A 25,510-nucleotide genomic window follows, 5' to 3' on the forward strand; every position below is an offset into this window, starting at 1 on the left:
AGAGGACAGACGGAGGCCCAGAGGGGAGCGGGGTCTGCGTGAGGCCCTCCTGAGTGGCATTAGACCTTGTTTCTGATGCCCCTGCCAGGAACCGTTCTCCCACCTGTAGCGCCTTTCCAGGGGAGGGATCGCCCTTGGACTCTTGTCCTTTGACCAAGTCACAGAGCAGGGAGGGCGCCCGTGTCAGCTGCTGTGGCCAGCGTTGTGGTCAGCGAGGAGCCTCTCTGGGATGGGGGAGGGAGTCCCACCTTCATGCTGCAGAAGTGAGGGCAGCTGGACACCTTGTACGGGTCCTCTTGGGCCTCTTGTCAGAGGACCTTGGCAGGCAGGGTACCCCTTCTCTGGGGCTCCAGCACATCCCTGCACCCCCAGCCTGCCCTCCCGCCCTGCCTACGATGATAGGTGCCGAGTGTGAAGAGAGCCAGGGCTGTGTGTGACCAGGCAGGATGCTGGCTCTTGCTTGTGCACAGGGGTCTGGGTACCACTGGGGAGCCAGGCTCATCCTAAGACGGGGAGCGCCCAGCCAGCTACAGGGGCCGGCCTGCGAGGGGCTTCTCGACTTCCCTTCTACAGTTTTCCGCATGAGGCCTATTTGAGCAGATAAGTCAGGTAGCTGTGTTCCTGCAGCATTTGTGTACCTTCCTTCACGATTCAGATTTTGTTGTTGGGGAGGAAAGAAGAGGTTCCCCCCCCAAAAAAAAACTGAAAGGAAATACAGCTGAATTTGACACTTTGAATGTAATCTCTGCTTCTCATCTCTTTGCCAGATGTAGAAACATGATGGCAGGTGGAAACGGGCTCCAGCGCACGCACACACCACACCCGTGGACACCTGGCCCAAATGTCCGTCTCTAGCATGTGTCCTAAAGTCCCCTCACTCAGCGCCGGGGCTGTTGCAGGCAGGGGGGCCCTTCCTCCCAACCCGCTTCTGGCAAACAGGCAGCCTCCTCCTAGCACCACCAGCAGGCAGGGCTGGGCAGCTGCTCGGGGTGGGTGCCACTGGCCTAATTGGACAAGGATGGCATCATCCGAGAGACGAGAGATGGGCCTTGCTGACAGAGCCAGGGCTTGGGGCACGACGCAGCCCCCGGCCCCGTGGTGGGTTGCCCACAAAGCCTGGCCGTGCTCCCCCATGAAGTGGGAAGCCCCACACCAGCCTCCGCTGGGAGGACAGGGAGCCGCGTGGACCTCTGCGGCAGGGAGACGTTTTCCAGGGATCTCCCCACGACTGCGTTCTGTGAAAGCGCCCACCAGCCGCGTGAGCAGGCCCGCACGCTGGCTGCCCACACGCAGCTGTCTGGCACATGTGTGGCCCGTTTGCCAGTTTGGGGCTGGCACTTCCTGATGTTTTCACATCCTGTGCTTGTATGAGCCTCAGATTTAATTTGGTGATTATTAAGTGCAGGAACTCAGGGCTGGTAGGGGCTTTCTTTCTTTTTTTTTTTTTCCCTCCTTCACAGTTTTGTAAATTGTCATTTTCAAAAATGTATATAAGCCTCTTTCCTGCCAATAAGGAAAGAAGGAAAATCAACAAGAACTTTGATGGAGACACATGAAAATGATTTAATATGGAGATGGACAGGGCTCCTTTTTTCGAAAATGGAAGTGACCTTTTGAATGAGATTCTGACCTGTGAGTCATGCTTTTCTTCATTTCTGACTTAGTGTGTGTCCTCCTCTTACACACATGCACACACACACGTGCGTATTTTTTTTATAATACATTCATATATTCAAAAATCAACGTACAGCTGAAGGTCTTGCTTCCCGGTTAACTGCTCGTGTGTTTCTTGTGATTCTTCTAGAACTCCTTTATGCAAACAGAAGCAAATAAGGCTTTTCTTATTTTATTCTCTCCTGTCTTACACAAAGGAGGACATGCTCTATCTACCTTTCTGCTGCACTTTGCTATCTCAGATTACAGACCCTGGAGGTGTTTCCATGGCAGAACCGAGCTGCAGGCTTTTCTGTCGTGTGGACGTGGCCTGGCTTTCCTGGGCCGCACCGCCGGGCCCCTGCACCTGCGCAGCCTTGTTCTGCCATGAGCTGCGGATCTCGCGTGTCCTTCAGACGCGGCAGGTGGATCCCGTGGGGGGTGCACTCCACCGGGAGGACCGCCGGGCCGCAGGTTGTGTGTGAGTAGCCCAGGTGGTGTTGTAAGATTCTGCAGGGGGTCCGTGTTCCCGCCAGCACACGCTGGTCACACGTGGGTTTTTGCCAAGTGGATGGGTGACAAGCGGTCTCTGTGTCAGTTTAGTTGTTGGTCTTTTTGTTACCGGTCGAGCATCTGTTCTTCGTCTCATGGAAAGCAGTTCACATGTCCTGAGCTCTGCTCATTTGTCCTTCTAAAAAGGTATGAGTTGTTGGTCTTTTTCTTCTCCGTGGTGTGTTAGGGAGGTTCGTTTTCGCCTGCGGTATGAGCTGCAGATCTTTATTTCTAATTTGTTCCTCATCTTTGACAGCTGTATTGAGATATAGTTCATGTGCTGGACACGTCACTCATTTCAAGTGTAAAAGTTCAGGGGTGCCTGGCTGGCTCGGGGGGTGGGGGGTGGAGCATGTGACTCCTGATCTCAGGGTTGTGTGAGTGCAACCCCCATGCTGGGTGTACAGATTAAAAATGCATTTCAAAAAATAAAAAATAAAACCTTAAAAAAAAAATAAAGTGTACAAGTTTAGTGGTTCTCCTCTATTCCTGAGTTTGTATATGTCATCGGTGTGTGGGTCACCACAGTGTAAAACGTTTCATCGCCCCCTAAAGAAGCCCCGTACCCCCCAGCAGTCCCTTCCATCACCCTCAGCCGCGCCCAGCCCCAGGCAGCCTGTAACCGACACTCACGATTTTTCGTGTACGTGGGACTGTGCGGCACGTGGTCTCTTGCGTGGCTTTTCCCACTTGGCCTGGTGTTCCCAGGGTTTCCCTCTGTGGCGGCAGGTGTCAGGGCTTCTCCTCTCTCTGTCCGGCGAGTATTCCGTCATATAGATGGCATTTTATTTATCCATTTGCTAGTTGGCGGCCGTTGAAGCTGTTTCCACTTTGGGGGCGTGATGAACGGTACCACGGTGAACATTCGTGTACCCGTTTCCACATGGACGTGTTTTCACTTCTCCTGGGTGTGTGCCTACGGGTGCCATCGCTAGGTCCCACGGTAGCTCTGTGCTTAACACTTTGAGACACTGCCAGACTGTTTTCCGAAGCGACTGTACAATTTTACACGCCCACCGGTGCTTTTGGCATTTTTTGACACCTGTATGTTGTTATCAGGCTTGCTGGTTATTTTATGGGTCTGGATTTTAAGTTTTAGAAAGACCCCTTTATCCCCAGGTTATGAAAGAATTCTCATGTTTCTAGGGCTTGTTGCAGTCCTTGGTCCGTGTGGATGGAGTTTATCGTGTACGTGGCAGGAATATGGAGCCAGCTTTTCTATTTTCTTTGTTGACGGCTCCCCATTTATCACACTACCAGCTCTTGAGAATTCCGTCTTTTGCTCTGTGCTGCGAGCGTCCACCTTCACCGAGTACTGAGCTGGGCCCGAGAGTCTCCTTGTGTCTTCATGTGGCAGGGCACCCTTAGCTCTCACGGCTTTCTTACACGTTCTGGCGTCTGGTAGAGAGAATCTCTCCCCCCTGTTCCGTAAAGTTGTCCTGATGAACCTCTTCTGTTTATTTTCCATTAAAAACTCGAGAATCACTTCGTTTGGAGACGGTGGTATGAGGGGGATGCTTTAGATTGGGATGTTTTAGATTGGGATTGTGTTCAGTTTAGGCATTAACTTGGGGAGAATTTATGCCTTTTTGAGGTCGAGTCTTCCGGTCTGCAACACACCATGTTATTCTGTTTGTGTTCTTTATGGTTTTCTTCATATCATTTTTGCCACTTCTTATATTTCTATTCCTAGAGATTTTACCTTTTGAGTCACTGCCTTGTCTCCTTGCTCCTGAAAGCAGATCTGGATTTAAAAAGCGCATTTGGATTTGACCAACCTGGAGGGTAGATTCTTTCCCAAAAGCCGAGCCCCCCTGACCCCTTGGCTGTGCAGTGCTGTGTCCCCAGAGTGCCCCGGGCACATCGCCTGCACCTGAGCACAGTGAGGGGCAGGGGGTGGTGGGAGGAGCTCAGGTTTGCCAGGCACCTTCACTGGCTCCTTGGTGCTCTCACTGCAATCAGTTCTCCAGACAATGCTGTGACTTCGGGGCTCTTCTTAGCCTCGTGGTACAAATGTGGAACTGAGGCTCAGAAGTTTAATGATCTGCCAAGGTCCTGCAGAGGGCACAGGGGAGCCGGGATTCCAGTCTGGGGTTGTTGTCTAGCCTTCTCAGGGCCGCCGTCCTGTCTGAGGATCAGATGCTCTCCTGAGCACAGCCTGCAAGTCAGAGGTCTGGTTGCACATCAACTAGCCTTGCGATTTGGGGCAGGTCTCATCCCTGGTCTTGACCTCAGTCTGCCAGTCTCCAAAATGCAGTTGTTAAACTGGTTGACGATTTGCTCATTTTTCCTAAAAGGATCCTCTTTCTCTGGAAGCCACTACCTGGAACAGAGATATGGAGCTGCAAGGGCCCCGATGCTTTGTAGTCCTGGCTCCCTGTGCCCTCATGTGGCCCTCAGAGCACCCAGCTCCAGGCAGCTGTACAGAACCCAGTGCCCACCACGCCCTCGAGGGCCCCCCCTTCTGTGCCCCCAGTTCTGCTGCTATAGCAGCTGCCCCCCCCCCCCCGACACCGCGTGCCTCCCGGCAGCACGTTAGCCTTGGCCCCCTGCCAGAGCCCTGTGTGCTTTGGAAAGGTCCCTTGACTTTTGTTAGGCAAGGAATTCTCCTTACACCAACCCGAGAGCGAGGTGGTTTCACAAGTCCTGTCCTGAGTGTGTGCTGGCTGGGGTGCACGCCGCAGAAACAAAATGTTTGTTTTCTGATTGCCAGAGTGCTGGAAGGCCTTTTGGCACGGGCTTGCACACCTTCTGTGTCCAGGCAGGCCATCTGCCCCCCAGGGGGTGGGGGGGGGGTCCTGGTGCAGAAACGGTGTCTGCCACAGTGTGGCCTGGGAGACACCATTCAGAGGGCTGGCAGGGCTCTGGGCCACCAAGGCCTGTTCCTGCCCACAGGCACAAGGCCGAGCCAGGCAGGCTAACTAACCAGGTGAGTCCTTCCTTCTCATCCCCCCAGGCTGCACTGAGCACCTCCTATGAGCTGCCCCCCAGCCAGGCAGTGGTGTGTAGGGTCAGGGCCGCGTGGGGCCAGGCAGGGTGCACACAGGCTCGCGGCTGGCTTTCAGAGAGGATGATGCAGAGCTGGGTTTTGCCAGGTAAAGAGGTGCTCAGTAAACATTTGTGACCTCCGCAGAAGTAAGTTGAGGAAGCAGTGGCACAGGAAGCCAGGGACTTCCTAGTAATTGCCCAGAGCCAGTATCATGTCGCGAAGATAGTCCCTGGCCCCCTGGGCTGTTTGATTCTAGAACCTGTGACTTCGGGAAGAGCCCCGGGGAGCCAGGGCCAAGTCAGCAGTGCTCACTGGGACTCAGAGGCTCCCCTTGGGGCAACTTTATTTCCTCTTTTAGGCCTGTCTGATAGGGTTTCCCTTGTTCCTGTGGGTAGAAAAGCAGTCCAGGCCCTAAAAGGCTGCCTCTTGTGCAGTCAGTCCAAAGGTAAGCATTTCACAAAAATGGGCTGGGCCTTGACACAGGCCTGGGCGAGCAGCTGACCCACCCTGTGCAGGAAGGGGAGCTTGGCTGTGGCAGGGGCATGGTGATTAGGTGCCCAGAGCAGAGGGCCAGCCTCTGCAGGGCCCCGAGCAGCAGCCTCCAGTGTGAGCCAGCTCGTGCCCCCAGTGCCCAGCCATCTCCAGCCCCTGCCTGTCACCAGACCCACCCACACTCTGGCCCAGGGCAGCCTTGGGAAGCAGCACCCCCACCCGGGGCTTCCTGTGAGAGAGCTGGCCTTCATGCAAAATTCAGATTAGCCAGAGATGGATTCAAGTTAGGCCCAACATGTGCTGGTACCTTTTTCTCTTCTCTGAGATATTAAAAAAACAAAAACAAAAAAACAACCCCCCCCCCCCCCCCCCCCCCCCCAGGAAACCTCATGTCTTGCCTCCTTGGTGGTTTCTGTGCCAACTTGCAGCATAAATGAGACTTAGAAAATTTCCAGGCCGCTAGCCATTCTCGTGGCCTGGTGTTTTCTTGATACTTGGAGAGTTCTGTTCTCGTGAAAGTGTCTGTTTGGGGAGGAAATGCCTCTGCTTAGCCAGAGCCCTGGGCCCAGCAGCTTCCAGCAGAGCGGCTGCAAGGCTCTGGAAAGCTCCGGCCAGGATGGTATCAGGGCTGATCATCCTGACTTGTTAGCTGGGTTTCTTTATGCCCGTCTTCCTAGAGGGATTGGAGGTAGCTCCCTAAAAATGTGTAACACAAAGAGATCTGCAAAGGTAGACTGAAAAGGTGTGGGGGGGGAGCAGCCCTAACAGGAGGGAGGAAGAGCCAGGCGGGCCTGTCTGGAGGGCTGGCTCTGCCTCGCCTCTTTTCTGACAAGGGGTGTGCCTCGGGGAGGCACGTTTTGTCCCAGGTCGATGCTAAGGGCAGCTTTGTGTGGGCACTGTGCTCAGGACACGGCACAACAGGGAGAAGGGTCCCAGCAACCGCTGCTCCCCGGCAGACACCCAGAGGGCTGGCTCCCGACGGCCAGACTCTTTGGGATTCAACAGTCAGCCTCTGGCTAGGACCTGCATTGCTGTTCTAGAAAGGCAGCCCTGGAAGAGCGGGGTCCAGAAGCTCTCTCCCTCCCGGGCTGCTCCACCACGTGTGCTAGGTTCAGGGCATGTGGGGGCCCAGGGAGACAGAAATGGGGAACACAGCTTGCCCTCTTTAGGGGAAGACAGTTGGGAGAAAGGGGACACGCGCTCCAACCACCCACCTTTGACCCTGGCCTTGTCTGTGGGATGCCCCCACCCCTTCAGCCAGGGGACTCTGGCATCCTGGAGCTGTTCTGAGAGGAGTCTGTTGTCCTCCCTCCCCCCACCCCACCAGCCTTATGCTCTGAGTCTTTATTGGTAGAGCCTGTGGTGCACTTGGGCTGGTAGACAGTTCTGGATTCCCTCCTGGGTTCCTCCAGGCTAGCGTCAGAGCAGTAGCACTAGAGGAAGGGAATGAGCTTGGGAGCCTAAGCTGGCACGTGCAGCAAGGTGGGGCTGAGCGTCTGTTAATGTGAGTCTCCTGGGAGGGGTGGGGGGGCTGGGTTTTTAGCTTGGAGCCCCAGGCACAGGGGCCCCCATCTGGAGGGACTGGACTGTGCCCTTCCTGGACCGTGTACAGTGTGTGTGGGGGAAGGGACTGGCTGTTGAGGTACCCAGGGCCTGACAGGCCTCCATGCACAAGGAGGACCACCCAGAGTCCAGGGGGTGCACTGCAGCAGGTGAGGACCTTTGTTTCTGTCCCTGGGGCTGGGGCCTCCCACCCAGGAGGACATAGGAGTGAATATCTGCACAGAGAGGCCGTGCAGAAGAGGAGCCGTTGCTCCAGGCTGGGAAGCCCTGGGGGACGGGTTGGGGTGGGCTGAAATGTGGCTGGCAGGTCTGAGGGGAACTTCCTGACGTTTGGGGGCTCCTTTTGGAAGTTGCCCCAGACTCTAGGACTGGGGTGCTGGGCAGTGTTCCCAGTCACTAGCCCGAGGCCACAGCAGAGGCTCCTTCTGATCTTTGTTACCTGAGCAGGCCTGTGCCCAAGTGGGTGGCCGATCCCTGGGCCAGGGCTGGGCCTCAGGAGGGCAGAGTTTGGGGCAGGGGACTGTTTGTCCTGGAGCAACCATTCCACCACAGACTGGTGTTCACGTGGCCCTTTGAACCTGTTAGCAGCTTTCCCCAGACATATTTGAGGGCACGCAGGCCTCCGGGCCTCCCAACAGGCCCGTGCAGCGTTCTCCTGTGGGAGCCGGGCTCTGGGGAGTGCGAGCTGGCAGGAGAGGCTGGGCAGGACCCTGCCCCCAGGGCAGGTGGGCACCAGGAGGCTCACCCAGCGTGGAGCCTGGGCAGGACGCACACTGCCCCATTGTGTCAGCCACATTCCTCCCTGGCAGGTGGGGCTGGCCACCGGCTGGGGCCCTCAGCGGGCTCGTCTTGGTTTTCACTGTGGCTGAAATGGCTGAGTTTTCAGTCAACAAAGTTTTCAAGGTGACATTGGCTTTGCAGCCAAGGAGCAGGTGTCTTTGAGGACTTCTGGGGGCTGGGGTGCAGGGATGTCCTGGGGTATGCTTGTGACAACATTCACCAACCACAGCTGGCAGCTTCATGCCCTGCTGCCAAGCAGAAAGGACCCGGTTATTCCAGACAGCTGGAGCAGGGTGGCCCCAGGTGCCCTTGGCCCACCTCTTACTTGGCAGGTGGGCTGAGGTCCGTAGGCTGGAGGGTCTTGTCCGGAGCCTTGGGAGGTGTTGGTGCCGGAGCCCGGGTCTGTAACGGCCCGTGTGACCTCAGCAGTCTCCAGGGAATAGTTGAGGCGAAGGCAGAGAGGTCCCAGCACACTGGGGTCCCCGGCACCCTGCTGCTCCTGTGGCTAATGTTTAACATGATAGTGCCCAGACGCACACCCTCACACTTGCCATAAAGTCAGAGGCAGAGTCCTCCGCCCGCACCCACCTGCACCTTTACCCCACGCCGGCAGTCTGCGGGCAGGCGGTCCGGGCGGGGGAGGTGAACGCAGACTGGGGAGCGTCTCCGCGCGGGTTAATGCCAGCGCTTCCCACTGTTTCCTGGCCACAGCTCGCAGCAGACAGTGCCACGTGCTCAGGCGTTCAGCATGCTGGGCTGATCCCCAAGGGCACCACCTGTGACCCCTCTGCAGCACATCCGGCTTCCAGCGGACACTGCTGTCCGGTCGATGCTCACGGAATGTCCTCACACCACAGCTCCGTGGGCGAAGCAGCCTGCTCAGCCGGGCGGGGGTGCCGGGCATGGCTCCCCCCGGCACCAGGGCTCCATGACACCCCCTCGCCCCGCTCCTGCTCCTCCTCTGCCCAGGGCAGCCGGGGACACGGGCTTGGGTGGAGGGTGGGCAGCCCCGTCTGGGCGAGGCCACCCGCCTACTTTCTCGTGCCCCCGACCAGTTCCCCTCCTTGGCTCAGGTCTCCGCAGGACAAGACACTGGCCGGGAGGCAGACAGGCCGAGGGTCGGGTCGGGTTCCGATCTGGGAGCCGTCTCCAGCCCTCGCTGTGGTGGGGCGGGAACGTCACTGTGCAGTGAGGCCCCACTGAACCCCACGGTGACCCGGGCTTCCGCCAGGGCCTGGGCCAGCATCGTGGCTCTGACCGGCGGCCGGGCCTTCTCCCTTCAGTCCCGGGGCTCTTTCCTAGCGCCCCCACCCCCAGCCTTCACCTTTCTCAGTTAATCAAAAGATCCCAAGAACAGCAAACCCATGAGAACGGTTTGCTCTGGAGCGTTCGGGAACAGCGTGTACACGACAGGCACAGCCACCTCCTCCACAGAGCTCTTCTTCCCCATTTGCCGAGCCCGTTTCAGCAGCTTGTTTGCCGTGACAGCCGGTGGTCATCTTTATCTTACAGGGACCTGAGAACACTGCACGTGAGGGACCAGGGCCCTCGGGACAGGCCTGTGATCTTGGCTCCCGGTCCCCGCCCTCGCGCCGCCGTACGTGGTGCGGGGGAGCGACCTGCGCCCACAGGCCTCTCCTCTGCCCTCCAGCACATCTCTTCTCTCGAGTCCCTGTGGGGAGCTCCCCAGGGCGCCGCTGTGGGCACCCCTAGCCGTCACAACCCACCGTCCCGACTTTCACTCTATTGTGAAAGCAGGTGTTTAATCCACTGTGCAGTGTTGGGCCTGCCCCCCCTCGAGAACAGCGAGGACAGGTGTCCCCAAGCACCCTTGGGTCCTGTTTGAGCTGCGCCTGCCACTCAGGGAGGCCCCGGCTGCCTCCGTCCCCAGGCTGGCCCCACACAGAGGCAGTGCCTGGTGGGCAGGGAGCTCTTGACAGCCACACCTTCCCACCGGGCCCTCGAAGAGCCCTGTAGAGCAGGTAGAGACCAGTGTTTGCCTCTCAATAGGTGGGACCGCCGAGGCCAGGGAGGCCGAGGGGCCTGCCTGAGGCCCTGGCTGGTGAGCCCAGCCTCCCAGAGGCTCAGCAGAGCTGTGGCATCCACCCTGAGTGCCCGTCGAGGGCACAGGGGCCTGACCCCCACTAGAGGGTCGGCGTCTCCAGGCGGGGCCCAGGCTCACGTGGGAACCAGCTCCCTGCATGGCCAGGATGTCAGCTCTACCCTCCCGGCCCCGTGTCCCACTCCCGCTCCTGGGGTGAGCGGGTGGGTGGGCATTAGACCTCCCTGTGCAGCCCTGCAGCCTGGCAGGGTTTCCCCTGGGCCTGGAGCTCCCACTCCGGCAGTGTTCTTTTGAAGGCCGGAGAGTTTTAGCCTCCCCTTGTCTGAAAAGACATGTTTTACGGAACGTGCCTTATCCTGGGGGGTTTGGGGAACTCTCTTCTCAACTCAGCAGGATGACAAGATTTCATTTTGCTGAATTTTTGCACGCATCCTAAATTTTTTTTTTAAAGATTTTATTTATTTGAGAGAAAGTGTGAGAGAGCACAAATGGTGGAGAACAGGGGAGAGGGCGAGGGAGACACAGGCTCACCGCTGAGCGGGAGCCCGACCCGGGGCTCGAGCCCTGGACCCCGAGATCGTGCCCTGAGCCGAAGGCAGACGCTTCACTGACCAAGTCACCCAGGCACCCAGGCACCTAAATTGTTTTCTGAAGCTAGAAATTCTAGAAGCAGAATTACCCGCTGAAGGACGATGGGTCGCTCTTCAGAAGGGTGGTCTGCACAGGGCTCGGAGCCTGGCCTTCCCCCCGCGCTTCCCCCCACTGGGTGCTGTGAAGCTCAGGCTCTTTCCTCGTCTGTGGGTAAGTGGGTGCAGTGTCCTCGGCCGGGGTATCTATTCGTGCCGACCTGCCAGCGGCCCCTCTTCCTCGCCCGGACGATGGAGGAGCCGGGCTCTCCTGGGCTTCCACGGCCCGGCGGACCCAGCGCCACATCGCCCCGGGGGCTGTGGCCAGGCGGTCTGGGGCCCGCGGGCCTCGGGTTTGGGACGGGCCGTGCCCCTCGGTGACTGTGTGTCTGTCTCCCCACAGAACTGTCAGACCTTCAGCAGCCTCAGCTGCCTGAGCGCGGGGATGGAGGACTGCGGCCCGCACAGCCCCTTCGCCCTCCACGTCAGCAGCACCAGGTCCTGGACCGCCTTGCTCTCGGCCTCGGCCTCCAGCCTGGGGGGCAGGACCCCCGCCGGGACCCCGGTCCCCGAGCCTGTGCCCCCGGCCTTCGACGACCAGCTGGCCTGCAAGGAGGAGCAGTGCTGTGAGGAGTCGGGCGGCTGTGCCCTGGGCGAGGGCTGTGGCAGGAGTTGGGGGCCGGCCTCGGCCTGGCGGGACCGCGGGGCAGCGGGGAACAGCCCCTGCTCCCTGGACGGCGAGTTGGACATTGAACAGATAGAGAACAACTGAGGGGCGGCGGGCACTCGAAGCGGGGAGCCCCCCTCCCGGGCCAGGCGCGAGCTCCCCGAGGGCGGCGGGTCCCAGGGAGCGCGCCCCGGCCCCCACCAGAGGCTGGCCCACCCGTGGCCCGGCCACCGCGCCGCACAGCCGAGCGCCCCCCCCAACCAGCACGGGGCCACATCCACCGTCCACCCGGAGCCCGAGAGCAGCTCTCCCCGCCCCCCCCCCCCCTAACCCCGTTCCTCGCTGGCTGTCCCGCCAGGCGCCCCGCACGTTTCCCCGCAGGGCCCGATGCTCTGCAAGCGGCTGCCAGCGGGGCAGGGGGGCAAGGGGGACTTGTGCTCAGGTCCGTCCGGTGGTGTCAAGCCCTTCCCGGCCTCCTGCTCAGGTTCATTTCGGGGGGTCGGCCCCACAGCTTCTTTCACTCCGTATTCCGTGCCTTCTCTCCCAGGTCTCCCTGCTTCAGGCTTGGGAAGGTTCGGGAGACGCTTTCCTCTGTAGTAACACCAGAACCATTTGGCCTTAATTCCAAGCGTGGGAGACAGAGCCCTGAGCTCCCGGGAGGGCTCTCCGTGTCGGGACCCTGGAGAACAGTTGGGCTGCTTGTCAGAGGCATCTGCACTGGGGAGACGTGGGTGGATGTGCTCGCCCCTCCTGGGGTGCGGAGGGTCTGGCCCCCTGGCTCGGCCACCCTGGAGCCGCTCGGGCAAGGTGGGCACGCCAGCCTTTCTCTGTGGCGAACCTGTCACTGCGTGATCAGCTTGATTCAGGAGAGTGGGGAGATGTCACCAGTAACGGGAAACCCCTGAAAACGCCCTCGGGAGGCAGGGCTGAGCAGGTGCTGGGACCCTGGGGAGCCACAGCAGGCTGCTGGAGGTCCGGGTAGCCCTGCCATCTTGCCTGTGCACACTCTGGGGGTCCCAGGCTGGGGGCTACACGGGCCCCTGCGGTGTTCTGAGCACATCTCAGAACCCCGCTTGTCGGTGGGGGCCTCTGGCTTTACTCAGGGTGCAGCAGCCTCCCCCAGACAAGCGCTCCTGCAGGTCGGTGGGGAGCAGAGCTCCAGGTGCCATGTCCCTACCGCCGGCTGCAGGCACAGAACATGGTGAGCACACACCATCCCAGCTCCTTTGCACCCCTGGGGACTCCCTGCTCACTGGAACCCCGACCCCCCACCCCGACCCCCTGAGGTTTCGCTCTCAGGCAGCGCGGCTGGCGGACACACCGCACGGGCTCTGCGCTCTCAGAGTCTGGCTTGTAGCAAACTTGGCGTCTTCTGCAGACAATAGCAACCGGGTCGGCTTATGAGCGAGCGGCTCCTTTCCCCATATGGCTAAAAATAACCGGTGTATTCTCTTGAGTTTGCTGACACGTAACAAAGGCACGTCTGTAGCCTCTTTGCTTTTGCTCATCTTGTGTGGACAGCGAGCACCTCACTTCCACGGCGTGAGTACGGATGGTTCTCACCCTCTTTCTCCAAAAGAAAGAGCCTATTTGGGAAACTTTACTTACACCTTCACTTTTTTAGTCGATCAAAAGCGTGGTGCTCAAGATCTGATTTATAGGTGGTGTTTCTTAAAAATCACCCATAAGATGCTGGTAGAGAAAATCTCAACTCAGCGGCCCTCCCAGGTTGTGTTGAAAGCCTCAGGATGGATAGCAGAGTGGTTGTGTGGGCACAGGGCAAGGTCCTGGGGTCAGAACCAGTTACCCTTCAGTGGCCCCCCACCAAGGGCACGTCCCCTTAGGACCCTGGAGACCCACAGCAGGCTGCTGGTGGCTCTGGGTAGCTCTCCCATCTTGCCTGGTCCCCACGCAGTGGGTCATGGAGGCCACGTCTTCTTAAAGCAAACCCAGAGGAGGCTGGGGTAGTTGTTGAGTAACACCTGGCACCGTATGAATTTAGAGAGCACACGCTGGTGCCCTCGTGTCTCAGAAAGCCCGGAGTGGGCGGTACTGGCACGCAGCCCGCACCAAGAGCGGCCACAGAGGGAGCATGGCCTCTAAGGCAGCCCTTCCTGTGGAAGGAGAGGCAGGGCCCCATCTCCTGGTCCACGCCACAGTGAGGGACCGAGCGCTGAGCCAGCTGCCTTTCCTTAGGGTCACCTGGGACATCACACAGTAGTGTGTCACCGGGCTGTGGGGCGGGTGACCTGCCCTCAGACCCTGCCCTCCAGCCTCCCCCCTCCTCGGGCCTGGTGGCGGCAAGGGAGGCTGAGCCTTCCCGCCTGCTCCCAAGCTGGTCCCATCGTCGACCCGCAGACCTAGTCCCAGGGCACTTTGGGGCAGAAGGTACCCCAGCCCAAGGCAGGGGTTGGCCCTCCAGCCTCCGCAGGCCCCTCTTTGCTGTCCTCACTCCCACCAAAGCTCCAAGCCCAAGCCCACAGCAGCAGCGGGGAGAGAACGGCCACCGTCCCCTCTGCTCAGAGAAAGCGATGCCCCTCCGTTGCTTCATGCTCACCTCTGGAGAGAGCCGAGCCCTGTAGCAGGTGCCCCACCGTCCAGGGAGGCATGTTCGTGCTCCGCCCCACGGACGCCAGGACTTCTGGTCCGGAGGCTCCTGGAGGCTCATGCCAGGGGCTCCTGCTGAGCACGTGTGGCTCTCTGCGTGGCCGTGGGGGCCCGGCCGGCTCCCCGTCCAGGAGCCCAGCCGATGCCCAGGCCCTGCCTCTCCTAGTGGATGCCCGCGAGCTCCTGCCTCTGCAGGGAGACCCGGGAAGCCCAGAGCCGGGAGGACAGGCCGCACCAGGCTGCCAGGCTGCCCGCCCGGGGACCCTGAGGGGCAGGAGAGCGGGGGGTGGGGGGGAGGCTCCCCGTCGCCCGCATCCCTGCCTGCTCCAGAGTGAGCACCTGCTGTCCGCCCGGGGGCCGGGCCGGGGTCAGGCCTCAGCCTCACCGTTTACCACAAACCCTCTTGCCTTACTCGCCGGCCCAGGGCCCACGGGCACACACACACCCAGGCCGCGGGGGCGCTTGTGCTGATCGTCCACAGATTTTCATTCTCAGAAAGCCTTACTTGTCATCAAAATTTTTGTAGCAGGAAAGTTTTGTGAATTTGTACACTGAAAGGAGATTTAAACAAAGGAAAAACCCACATCGAAAAGAAAACAAACCCCGGCGTTCAGGTGGGCCTCCCAGTGCAGGGGCGGCGCCACTGGCCCACTCGGGGCCCTGCCCGTCCGAGCGAGCGCCGTGGGCCCCGGCTGGCGCTGGCTTGGGGTGCCCCTCCGTGTCCCCCCCGAGGGCACAGCCACGTGCACTCCGTGGCCGCGGGGCCGTCCCCTGAACGATGACCGCCTCGGGCCCGGGGCCCTGGCGTGAGCCGCGTCCGAGCCGCCGTGGCTGGTGTGGCCCAGGCCCCCTGCCCCCCCGTACAGGTAGTGACGCCGCATCTTGCCACATCCACACAGCTGGTCAAACCCCTCCCGGTGGCTCCAGAGAACACATTGCCTAATCTTTAAAGAGAAAAGAAAAGATTAAAAAAAAAAATCCAGACCAGAGCAGAGACCTTGTAGCCTAGGTAGGATAGTCGGATCTTCTAGCTTAGTCTCTTTGGCAAATAAGTTGTGTTTTCAGTGCGTGGGGGAGAGGTCCCGGGGGCTCGGTGACAGCGCGTGGGCCCACCTGGGGGCTGCAGCTTGCTTTCCCGACCGGCGCGTCGTCGAGGCTGCAGAGCTTCAGGGAGCGTGGCGGCCAGAGCGGGGAAGGTGTGCGGGGGGCCCCGGGCTGCGCCACCCCCTGCGCCCACGCAGCCTGTCCCCCCACGCGGGCCACGACTGTCTTGCACTAGAGCCGCTCTAGTCTCTCAGGAATTTGCTTGTTACTCTTACTGTGTAAATAAAGCTTCCTGGTTCAGTACCCAGCCTCTGGGAGCCTGCCGTGTGGTTTGTGGGCTACGGGGAACTGGGGCGGGGGGGGTCCCCTGCTTTGTCCAAGGGAGCATTAAGCTCTGGGTTGGCGGGTGCAGAGTCTGGACCCCCGGCCCCTCCGAGCCTCGGGGTCGGGTCTGTGATGCGGACGGCGGGCCTCTCAGCGCTGTCCCCAGGCTCAGATGCAGGAGCTGAGTGAGCCACTGCGAGCAGGAGGGCTGGCCACTGCCACTGCCACCGCTACCGCCACCACCACACTCATGGCCACAAGGGCGGCCGTCGGAGCAGCCCGGCACCCAGGGCAACGTGCATGTGCACGTGTGTGGGTGCTCGGAGGTGGAGGGGCCCCGCCGGGAGCCAGGGACCCCAGGACGGCAGGGTGGAGGCTCCGTGTGATCTCCCAGTCCGGTGCTGGGAGCCCGCGCCGTCTCCGGTGAGCCCTCAGCAGCACGGCGGGGCCCCGGGTCCCACTGGCCTCACGTAGGGCCATCTGCTCTCCAGCCCCGCTTGCCCAGCGATGTGCCTCCCCGGACGGCAGGGGAAGGACGCTGCCCCCAGCAACGTGCCTCCAGGTTTGCTTGAAAGCAGGACTCTGCCCCGGGCACGGGTGCTGGGCTCGCGGGGCTGCGGGCGCCCTCTGTCCTGCCGTCAGGTCCGCGGGCCGCCACGCAGCGGGCAGGCTGAGCAGCTTCTCCAGGTGTGGACAGCGTGGGACACCTGCGGGGCTGCCGGGGAGTCCGTGCCCCAGCCCCAGCACAGCCGCAGGCTGCAGCGCAACCAGGGTGCGGCGCAAACGTTTATCTTCTCGTGGAAAGGGGTGAAAGGAAATGCCGTCAGCAGTAACAGGTCAGGCTCTGAGTGACTTGGGTTTTTTTTTTTTTCTTTTTTTGTAATACCCGTCTCAATGGGATGCTTTTGAGAGAGAAAAGGAGACGCCCCTGGGATAATCACGCCCAGGTGGGAGGTGGCACCATGGGCCCCAAGAGGCGGGCACGTGGGCCCCTCTCTGCGTCCCCACCTGCCTCTGTCCCCTCCCACTGAGAGGGGCAGGGTCGGGCCCCTGCAGGAAGGCCCAGGCCTTTGGAGGGGCCTTACCCACCTCGATCCCAGGACGAGGGGGCACTGAAGCCACCCAGGCCCAAGGTGTTGGGGCTCGGACTCCTGGCCCTGCTCCCAGCCTCAGGTCACGTTCTCCTGTCCCGGTGCCACGCTGCCTCCTCTCTCTCGTGGGAGTTTGGGTGAGGCTGCCCCTGCCCTGCCTCGGGGTCTCCTGGGATTTCTTTGGGATCCGGACCCAGCTAGCCCTGGTCTTGGAAATGATGTGAGACGTAAACTCTTGCTGGATGATTAGCCCAGTTTGGATCGGGTTTTCACAGGTGGCATGTGCAGCCCTGGGCCGGTACCGTGTGGATGCTCGCGTTGGAAGGTCTGGGGGTAGGTGAAGCCCTTGTGCCCCCAAAGAGGTGACCCTGCGCAGACTGTCGTCCTCTGTATCCCATCTGCCCCTCGTCCTACTCCCAGAAATGGCTCGACTGGTCGCCCCCAGAGCCTGCAATGTCCTGCTGGGCCCAGGCCCCTGCCTCCCTCCAGAAGGACACACGGAGCCGACTGGGCCTGTTCCTGGGGCACGGGGCGTCCGTTTCTTATCGGCAGGTCTGCTGCCTCTCCTGACCGCAGCGGGTTATTAGGCCGCTGACTCAGGCCCCAAACTCCAGCCTCACCCACAGCCAACGGCGTCGTCAGTCAGTGGCTTGAGAGCTGCCTGGGTCCCGCGGGGAAGGGGGGTCTGCAGCAGGCCGAGCTCCGGCAGTGGGAAGGACCCGGGGTGAGGGGGGCTTCTCCCTTCTGGGCAGCACCACAGGGGTCGTCCTCCCAGCCAGGTGACAGGGCCTGGGCCCCCCTGCCTCCCGCAGGGCTCACTGTGCACCTGTTCAGGAAAGGAACCCCCCTGCCCCACTAGGGCTGAATGGACCACAGTCCGGAGGAACATTTTGTCCCCAGAAGGAGGATGCCGGCTGCAGCCACCCCAGGCCACCCCCACCAGGGACTGTAGGAGGGACTAGAAAGGACGAGATGCAGGGGTCCGGCCTTGGTCTGAGTCTCAGCTCTGCCCTTGCACCTGCCAGCCCGTGGGTGGGCCCTCTCTCCGCACCTGCATTTCCTTCTCTCAAAATGGGGAGAGTGAGGATGTCCACTCTGTTGAACCCACAGGCCCCGGGGGCGACACGCTTCCCAGCCAGACGCCACGGGCGTCTGCGGCCCCCCGGGACAGCAAGCAAGCTTCTTCCACGGACCCGTGGAAGGAAAAGAGCAAAACCAAAGACCCGCCCGACAAACTGGCCGGAACGTGGCCGCCGCCCTCCGAGCCGGGGTGAGCGAGGCCCAGGGCGGCCGCTGATCCGCTAACAAGCGGTAATTAGGGGGCTCCAGGAGGAGCAGGCGATTTGCATGTTCCCCAGCTAATAGGCCACACGCCCCTCCTCCCTCGCCCGCCACTGACACCAGCCCCGCCGGTGGCCTCTCATCTCGATGAAAGACTTGGCCACTGGTTCCTCTTAATCCTGATTTAATGGTGCCCGGCCTGCCTGGGGACAGCACGGCCCGCCGGCCCGGCTCGGGGCTCGGGGCTCGGGGCTCGGGGCCCAGCCTTTTCTCTCCCGCCCTCGCTTCGCTGCAAATCCTGTTGTGCAGCACCCGGGACTTCTTTTATGGGCAGCTGTCCCCCAAGATCTATCGGTGACTTCGGGATCGATTTGAGGAGAAACGGAGCAATCACGTTATCTGTTCAGCTGATTGATTTTGAAACCTGAAACCCGGGCTGTGAGTGAATTCTGGAAGCCTGTGGCTCGCCACCGCCCCCCGCAGGGCTGCCCCTGAGAGCGGCCTCGGCCCTGGTGGGGCCTCCGTTGCCCCCGAGGGGCTGGGGCAGGTGGGGTGTCCCCGTGGCCGTCTGAGGCTCAGTGGCCGGGCCCTGCACCCCCCCCAGACCCCGCAGTCGTCAAACTCTGAGTCAAAGCCCAAGTCAGGTCAGGGCCGTTTATTTCACCAGAGGTCACCCCTGCACACGTCGGGCATGACAGTCTGTCGAGTTAGGGCCCCGGAATCACCCTCCACCTGCCGCTGGGTCGTCAGCGGCCCTGGGAGCTGCCCCAGCCTCTGGCTCCAGGGTGACTCCTGGGGTAGGAAGGGCAGCGGGCTGTCACCGTTGGGGTCGGGGGTAAGCGGCCACTCCGACTCTGGGTTGGGGCCAGGACGCGGGCAGGGGTGCTGGGCAGTCCCAGGGAGGCTGGCTCACCCCGGGCTGCATGGGCGGTGCCACACGCCCCCACCTTCTCCAGGCCCCTGACTCTGCACAGAACGTCTGCTAGAGGGGCCGTGGGTGAGTGTCCCCGGGTCCAGTGAGGTGGGACAGGTACAGGAGCAGGTGCAGCCGGAGAGGGCTCCAAGAGCACCTCCAGCCCACGCGCAGAGGGTGCTCCGAATCTGGGGGTACCCAGACAGGTCTGTCCCCCGCTCTGACTTCTCGGGGGGCAGGCCATCCCGGGGGGACCCGCTCCCCAGGCGGCTGCGGGGAAGCAGAGGTGCCAGCTGGTACCTTCTCCCTGTCAGTCGAGGGTCAAGGGCAGGGGGCAGGGCCGTGGGGTGGTCCGGGCACTGGGTGGTCCGGGCACTGGGGCAGGGGCGGCATGAGGCCGGGGGCCGCCCCCCGAGGCTCATCACTTGTCCGCGTGCTGCAGCAGCAGGTCCACGGCCTGGGCCAGGTTGTCCACGTACCCGTCAGCCTTCACCTCCGGATGGCGCTCGTCGCTGGGCCTGGAGGGCAGGGCCACAGGTTAGCCGGCGCCAGGTTAACGGATGGCCCCCTCCTCCCGCTCCCCGACCCGGCCCCCCTGGCAGGGGCACGCACTTCCCTCCCGTTCCCTCTCCCAACGCCTTCCATCAGAGGCCTGCTGGGAGCCCCACGCGAGTGACCACTGCCCCTGCACCATCTGTGCGGCCGGCAGAAATGTCATACTCTTGATGGTAGGGCCAGGAGCTTGACCCTGCTCTGAGTGCCTTCCTGCCCGAACCCCAGGGGTCACTGTCCTCTGAGGTCGCTCCCACACAAGAGTGGGGGCCTCCTGGCAAAGCAGCTCTCTGGCTGGGTGGGATTTGGGGAGCCAGGACCTTCAGAGCCCCAGATGCTTCCTGATGTCTGGCTGGATGCTGAGCACAAGGGAAGTGAGACCAGGGCATCAATGCAAACACCTATGGGGTCCACAGGGGACCCCAAAGTGGGTGCCCCAGGAAGGGAGGCTGCGGACTGTAGTCCTGAAGTGGAGCAGGGCTGGGGGGGGGGCATGAGAGGGGAACTGTGAGAGGGCGGGAGTCCTTGCCACAGGAGGGACCTGGGGTGGGCTCCTAGGGACATCCCGGAAGTCTTCAACAGCTGTAGGGAGGGTGGGACCTCGTCCCTGGGGCTGCGTGCAGCCTGGGTGCTGTGAGCTGGAGACTCTGGTCCGGGTCCAGAAGACCCCTCCCCACTGCTCATGGGCTGGAGTTGGTGGGGGTGGGGGAGACGCCCCTCTGCAAGCTCACAGCCCTGAGGACCTGCTACTTGGATCACCCCAAGGTCTGACCCAAGCTCCCTGGGAAAGCGTGAACCATGCCTCCCAGCAGCCAGGCCACCACCTCAGAAGCTCCCACCCTGGTTTGGAAGGAAGTGGTTGACAGTGGTTCTGATAACATCCTAAAAACCAAGTCGTCCCTTTTGAAAGGTTTGGTTTTTGCAAAGCGTTTTATCCTACAATCGTTGTCCTTTTGTTTTAAAGAGTCAGCCCAGTGGACCGAGGCCACCTGCCCCAGGCTGGGGCCCCGGGGGCAGGTCTGGGAGAGAGGAGGGCAGAGCGGACAACCTTAGGCTGAGGCCCCAAACCAAGAGCCCTGGAGACACCACCAGGGGCTGAGTGCACGTGGACCCTGACCGCCACCCACTGGATCAGCGACTCGAGCGAGAGTAACTGTCGTGTAAGTGCAGCTCTTTGAGGGGACACCACCGGCCACCGCGGGAACACAGCAGATGCGTGCTTGTCTATCAAAAGGTTGCATAGGAGGCGGCCACCTGAGCAAACGGTGCCTCGACACCTACTCGTGACCCACCGGTTTTGCTCCTGGGTATGCACACAGCAAAAATACACCAACATGGGGATCCCTGGGTGGCGCAGCGGTTTAACGCCTGCCTTTGGCCCAGGGCGCAATCCTGGAGACCCGGGATCGAACCCCACGTCGGGCTCCCGGTGCATGGAGCCTGCTTCTCCCTCTGCCTGTGTCTCTGCCTCTCTCTCTCTCTCTCTGTGACTATCATAAAAAAAATAGAGAAAAAAGTTGTATACAAATTATTAAAAAAAAAAAAAAACACCAACACGTTCACCAGATGACACGCCCAGCGGCGTCTACACTGCGTGGGGGAGCGCTCTCCAGACCTGCTCCAGCTCCGACTCCTGTTCACCCGCGGGCCTCACTCACTCGTCCCCACCTCCAGCAGCCCGAGCCCAGGCCCAGCTGCCCCCTCCTGTGAGCACATGGCCGCTGCCCCGGCAGGTGCTTGCCAACCTGGGCTGCTGGGGGGGGGGCGGCTTCCTGCCGGGGGTGGTCGCGGGGTGGTCACGCGCAGGCCGGGCCCGGGGCGCACACCCAGGAAGTGTCGACGGCGAGCGAGTGGACAAAGGCCCCCACCCGGCAGGGCGCCGCCTGCCCTGAGCTACTCCTCTGCCTCATGCCCGGTGACAGGCAGAGAACAAGGCCCGTCTGTGCCCGGCCCGCGGGGCCGGACAGGGACAGTCTTTGTGCCGCAGAGAACGGCGGCCGGACCCGCCACGTCCTTGCCCGCCTGCTTCTCGTGCGGGGCCCCGGGGTGGCCTGTCCTCCGGGAGCTCCCGAGGGGCCGGCGCCACCGAGGCAGGCCCGCCCCCCACCCCTGCTCTGCCCCACACGGGCTGGGGCACGCATCCCTGTCCTCGATTGTTCTGGAAGCGCCAGGCGCTGGGGGCAGGCCAGACAAATGAACTCAGGGACGCCAAGCAGGCCGTGCTGACGAAGTCAGAGGGCAGGACGGAGGGAGTCGCCCATGGGGCCAGAGGTGACAAGCCTGGGCCAAGGGCGTCTTCCCATCTGAGCCGCGGGGCCCCGACCCCCAGAGGCCGGAGTGTGGCCTGCAAACGCTTCCACGTCCACCTGCTGGCCCAGGGTGCCGCGGGCCGAACGGCAGGCGGCTGGGAGCCAGAGGGGCGCGGACCTCGCGGCGGGGTGGCCGGGATCCGAGGGGCCGCTCCTACCCCGTCCCCGGGGCCAGCACGGGACCCGGGTCCCGGATGCGGGGTGGATGGGACAGATGCCCGGGCCACCCCTGGGAAAACTCCGGGTCCTCTGCCAACAGAGAAGTGTGGCAGGAGCCTCTTCCCGAGTCAGCGCCTCCACTACCGGGGTCCCCCGGGCCCCTCATCACCTTGCCCTCGAGGTCACCACGGACACAAGGGCCAGGTGCCCAGCAGTCATGGGCAGCAGTCATGGGCTGCCCTGTCCGCACCCCACCCCCACCCTGTGTCCCACGTCACTTGTCCCCGGCCCCACCCTTGCCGAACCAGTGCCCGTAGACAGGGCCCTCGTGACCTTAAAGTCGCATGGGGGGAAATACCAAATAAAAGCCAGGGCCCCCCGGCCCTGTGGGGCCCAAGCTCCCAGGCCAGGAAAGGAGGTGGGGACACGTCCCTGCTGGCCAGCACCTCTGTTGGCGTCAGAACCCCGCTTGGGTGGCGGCTATACCCTACGGCCTCCATCCCTGGCGGGCACCCGGGCCCCCCCACATCTGGCCACCAGCTCCTCTGTAATGGGGGGGCGACGACAGGTAACCCTCCCTCGGGGTCCCTGCCGGGGCCTCATGCAGGTCTGAACCACCTCCCACCACCTTCCCCCCCACCCCATTGACTTCCTTGCACCTCGGGTGACCAGGCCCCTCGGGAACGGACAGCAGAGCCAGGGGCCCGACCAGGTGGGGGAGCACAGGCTGGAGGTCTCCCCGCCCCTCCACCCCTGCTGGTCCAGGCAGGGCAGGGCCCCACACCCACCCACTGGGAGACACACCCTCCCTACATCTGCACCTGTGGACTGTGGTGACTGGGGGTGGCACCCAGAATGGGGAGCGCCCTGCGGCTTCCTGGTGGTCCAGCCCTCCCTGGACGTGGAGGCGAGCTGCGGCGAGGGGCAGGGCTGGGCTAACTGGACACCCCTTTCGTTCAGGTGGGTGGCGTCCCTGAGCTCAGAACGGCACCCTGGCTGCTCCACCGTCCAGCTGCGAAGCACCGGGAGGCTCTCCCAGCAGGAGGCACTTGCTGGACCCATCTCAGGGGCTCTGAGCCCTGGTGGGTAAACCGAGGCAGGGGAAGCCAGGCAGGCCCCGGAATGCAAATAAAGCTGGCCTGGCTTGGGGGATGGGTGAGCCGCAGATGCCACACCCCAAGGACCAGGGCACAAATGTGTGGCCTTTGAGGACCACACTGCACAGGGGCCTGAGAAGCGGGCACCACGACCCGTCATCCTAGAGACGACGACACCGATGCACGAGGGGAAGGCACGGGCCCAAAGTCGCGAGCAGGAAATGACAGAGCTGGGACTGACCACACGTGTCTGGCTTTCTGGAAAAGTTAAACCCAGGCTCATGTTAGCGAGTCCTCCCTCGCACACAGGGCGGACTCGGCGTCCGTCTCACCGATGTGCCGAGAGGCCTCTGGATCCGCTCCAGGGCAGGGGGGACCCCGGGAGGTGCCCCCAGCATCAACAGATGCAGTGGGGACGGCACCGCGTTTGCGGAAAACCAACGAGGAAAATGAAAGAAAAGGGACAGGCGAGGCCACCTCCTCCCCAGGCCCCACAGTCCCCAGCACGGCGGGGGGGGGGGGGGGGGCAGTCGCGGTCACCACGCACCCCAGCAGCCCGCCCCGGGGCCGCTCCGCCTGCAGGGAGGAGGCAGGGCTGTTTACGGTCGGTCTGGGCCCGCTGGGGCCTTGTCACGCAGAACTCCCCACCCTGTCACCCCTGCCAGCTGCTTCCTGGGCGGCTCGCACGGCTGCTCACCTGCAGGTGCGCCCAGAATGGACGCGGGACACAGCCCCGCCCGCAGCTAAGGTGGCCGCCTCGAGGGGTCCCTCGGCACCCTGAGTCCTGCTGGGAGCCCCCCACAGCCTTTGCTCAGTCCACCTGTGCCCCAAGGCTGGACTTACAAGCCAGTGGCTCTGGACACTTCGGGTTGGGCCCATGTACCGTTTTTCAAAACCAGAAGCTGGATGGGACACCTGGGTGGCGCAGTGGAGCTGGGGCTCCTTTCCCAAGGAATAAGTAACCTCCTCCAGGAAGCCTTCCCGGAAGCCCTTCCTTGGCCCTCACCTCCGTCAGGTGCGTGCTCCATGGCACCCGTGCCGACCCCACCGGGGCACCCGTCTCTCTCCTGCAATTGCCTGGCCAGCTGTGTGATGCCCCCAGACCGTGGACTCCCTGAGGTCAGGGGCATCGCCTCAGACTCCCGGCGTAAGGCCTCGGGTCCTCCGGAGACGGGAGCAGTGAGCAGCGGTCCGAGCAGACAGGAGGTGGCCGCCTTCCTTCTGACCACCGGGGGCCGTGTGTCCGGCTCCTCCCGAGCCCGAGCGGCCGAGAGATCCAGGTGTGAGGCCCAGGGCGTCTTGTAGCGGAGGGTGACGGGCAGTCGGGCAGGCGTCTAGGGCCCAGGGCCCCGGTGGCCCGGCCTGCTCGTCCCTCCCCGGCCCTCCCGAGAGCCCAGGCCCCGACATGCGGGCCCACGTGCCCTCCGGGCGCCTCGCCTCCTTGAGGGAGCCCCACTGCTGGGTCCCCGGCACCTGAACTCCCCCGTCCGGATGTCGAAGCCTGGAAGTGCCACCCCATGCCAGGGCCAACACCTGCCCGGGCAGCAAGCTCCCCGCACGAGGCCGTGTCCTGAGCAAAGCCGCAGGTGCCAGAGTCCCGAGCGGAGGGCCAGTGACGGGTCTGGGCAGGACACCTGGACCCCCTGCCATCCCGCCCCCACCGAGACCAGGTCCACCCTCCATAACGGGGCCCAGGAGGGGGCCCTGGAGCCTGCCAACCCCCACCTGTAACCCCGCGGCTCTGGTGTTCACCCTGTCCCATCCCCCAAGCCACCCGTGCTGCTGCCTAGGTCAGCTCACATACCTGCGTCCCCCATGAGGCCCGACTCAAGGGACCCGGGTCTCCCCCCTCCCCGGGTCGCCAGGACCCATCGTACCCCCCGAATGGACACCTGCAAGGCCTCGGGGACTCGGGCCTGGGGAATCCAGTTGGAACCTTCCAGAACGGAGGCCTGGCTCTGCTGTGGGAAGGGTACCCCAGAGCGGGCAGCTCTGGCCACAGCACCGCAGGGCACCCCGGGCACCCCAGGCACCCAAGTCAGGCGCCGGCAGCAAGCCACCACACGGCCCTGTGGCTCCCCCAGCCCGTGCAAACAGCAGGGGCGGCTTCTCCTGTCTTCCCTCGCTTTGTTCCCAGAGACCCCAGGGTTCCTAACGACAACCAGATGCTTCCCACTCAGGCAGGGACCGGGCAGGACTGGGGGGAGGGGGGGCTGCCAGACGGAGCACGTGGCATCCCTCCCACTGTCCCGGCCCACGGCTGTGCACCGGGCCGGCCTGCCCACCATGTGACCTTGGCCAGACACCAGACCACCCAGAGCCCCCGGTCTGGGGCCGAGGAGACCCCCTCCTGGGGCTGCACTGGGGCGTCTGGAGACGCTGCAGCTGGCACAGGGCGGGGGCCCCGCCACGTGTGCCATCCAGGTGGAGGGACACCCGGCAGGCCCTGGACTGGGGTGGGTCGGGCCCCTCGTGGGCGCGCTCTGGCCAGAGGGGAGGGGCCGGGTCCCCCGCGGCTCCTGGGACGCTCCGGTGGGCTCCACGTCTGGAGAGCACGTGCCATCTCCGGAGAAGGTGGTAGGTCCTGAGGGCCAAACACCTCGGGGGGCTCTTGACAGGACCCAGCCAGGCTGCCAGGGGTGGGCACAACGCTCCTGGCTTGGCAGGTGTTGAGCGTGACCATGGGGACCGTGTGCCTGGGCCTGGGGACAGGTGGCAGGGGGCCACTCTGGGCTCCTGGGAAAGGGAA

General features: G+C 62.6%; 2 protein-coding genes across 5 annotated transcripts in view; one reads left to right on the forward strand and one right to left on the reverse strand.

Moving 5' to 3' along the window:
- Positions 1-15,342, forward strand: part of FAM53B (family with sequence similarity 53 member B) — a 144,622-nt gene extending 129,280 nt beyond the window's left edge. For all 4 annotated transcript variants that reach the window (XM_041743500.1, XM_041743499.1, XM_041743502.1 and 1 more), the window contains exon 5: positions 11,121-15,342. In XM_041743500.1, coding sequence (XP_041599434.1) covers positions 11,121-11,489 — 369 coding nt within the window. In that variant the 3' untranslated portion in view covers positions 11,490-15,342. The remainder of the gene's footprint in view (positions 1-11,120) is intronic.
- A 3,029-nt stretch (positions 15,343-18,371) lies between these two features.
- The window catches only part of LOC121484351 (phospholysine phosphohistidine inorganic pyrophosphate phosphatase), a 123,785-nt gene continuing 116,646 nt past the window's right edge, over positions 18,372-25,510 (reverse strand). The window contains exon 7 of the mRNA XM_041743503.1: positions 18,372-19,162. Coding sequence (XP_041599437.1) covers positions 19,066-19,162 — 97 coding nt within the window. The 3' untranslated portion in view covers positions 18,372-19,065. The remainder of the gene's footprint in view (positions 19,163-25,510) is intronic.

This window comes from Vulpes lagopus, chromosome 2, assembly GCF_018345385.1.
Source record: "Vulpes lagopus strain Blue_001 chromosome 2, ASM1834538v1, whole genome shotgun sequence".
NCBI classification, from domain to species: domain Eukaryota; kingdom Metazoa; phylum Chordata; class Mammalia; order Carnivora; family Canidae; genus Vulpes; species Vulpes lagopus.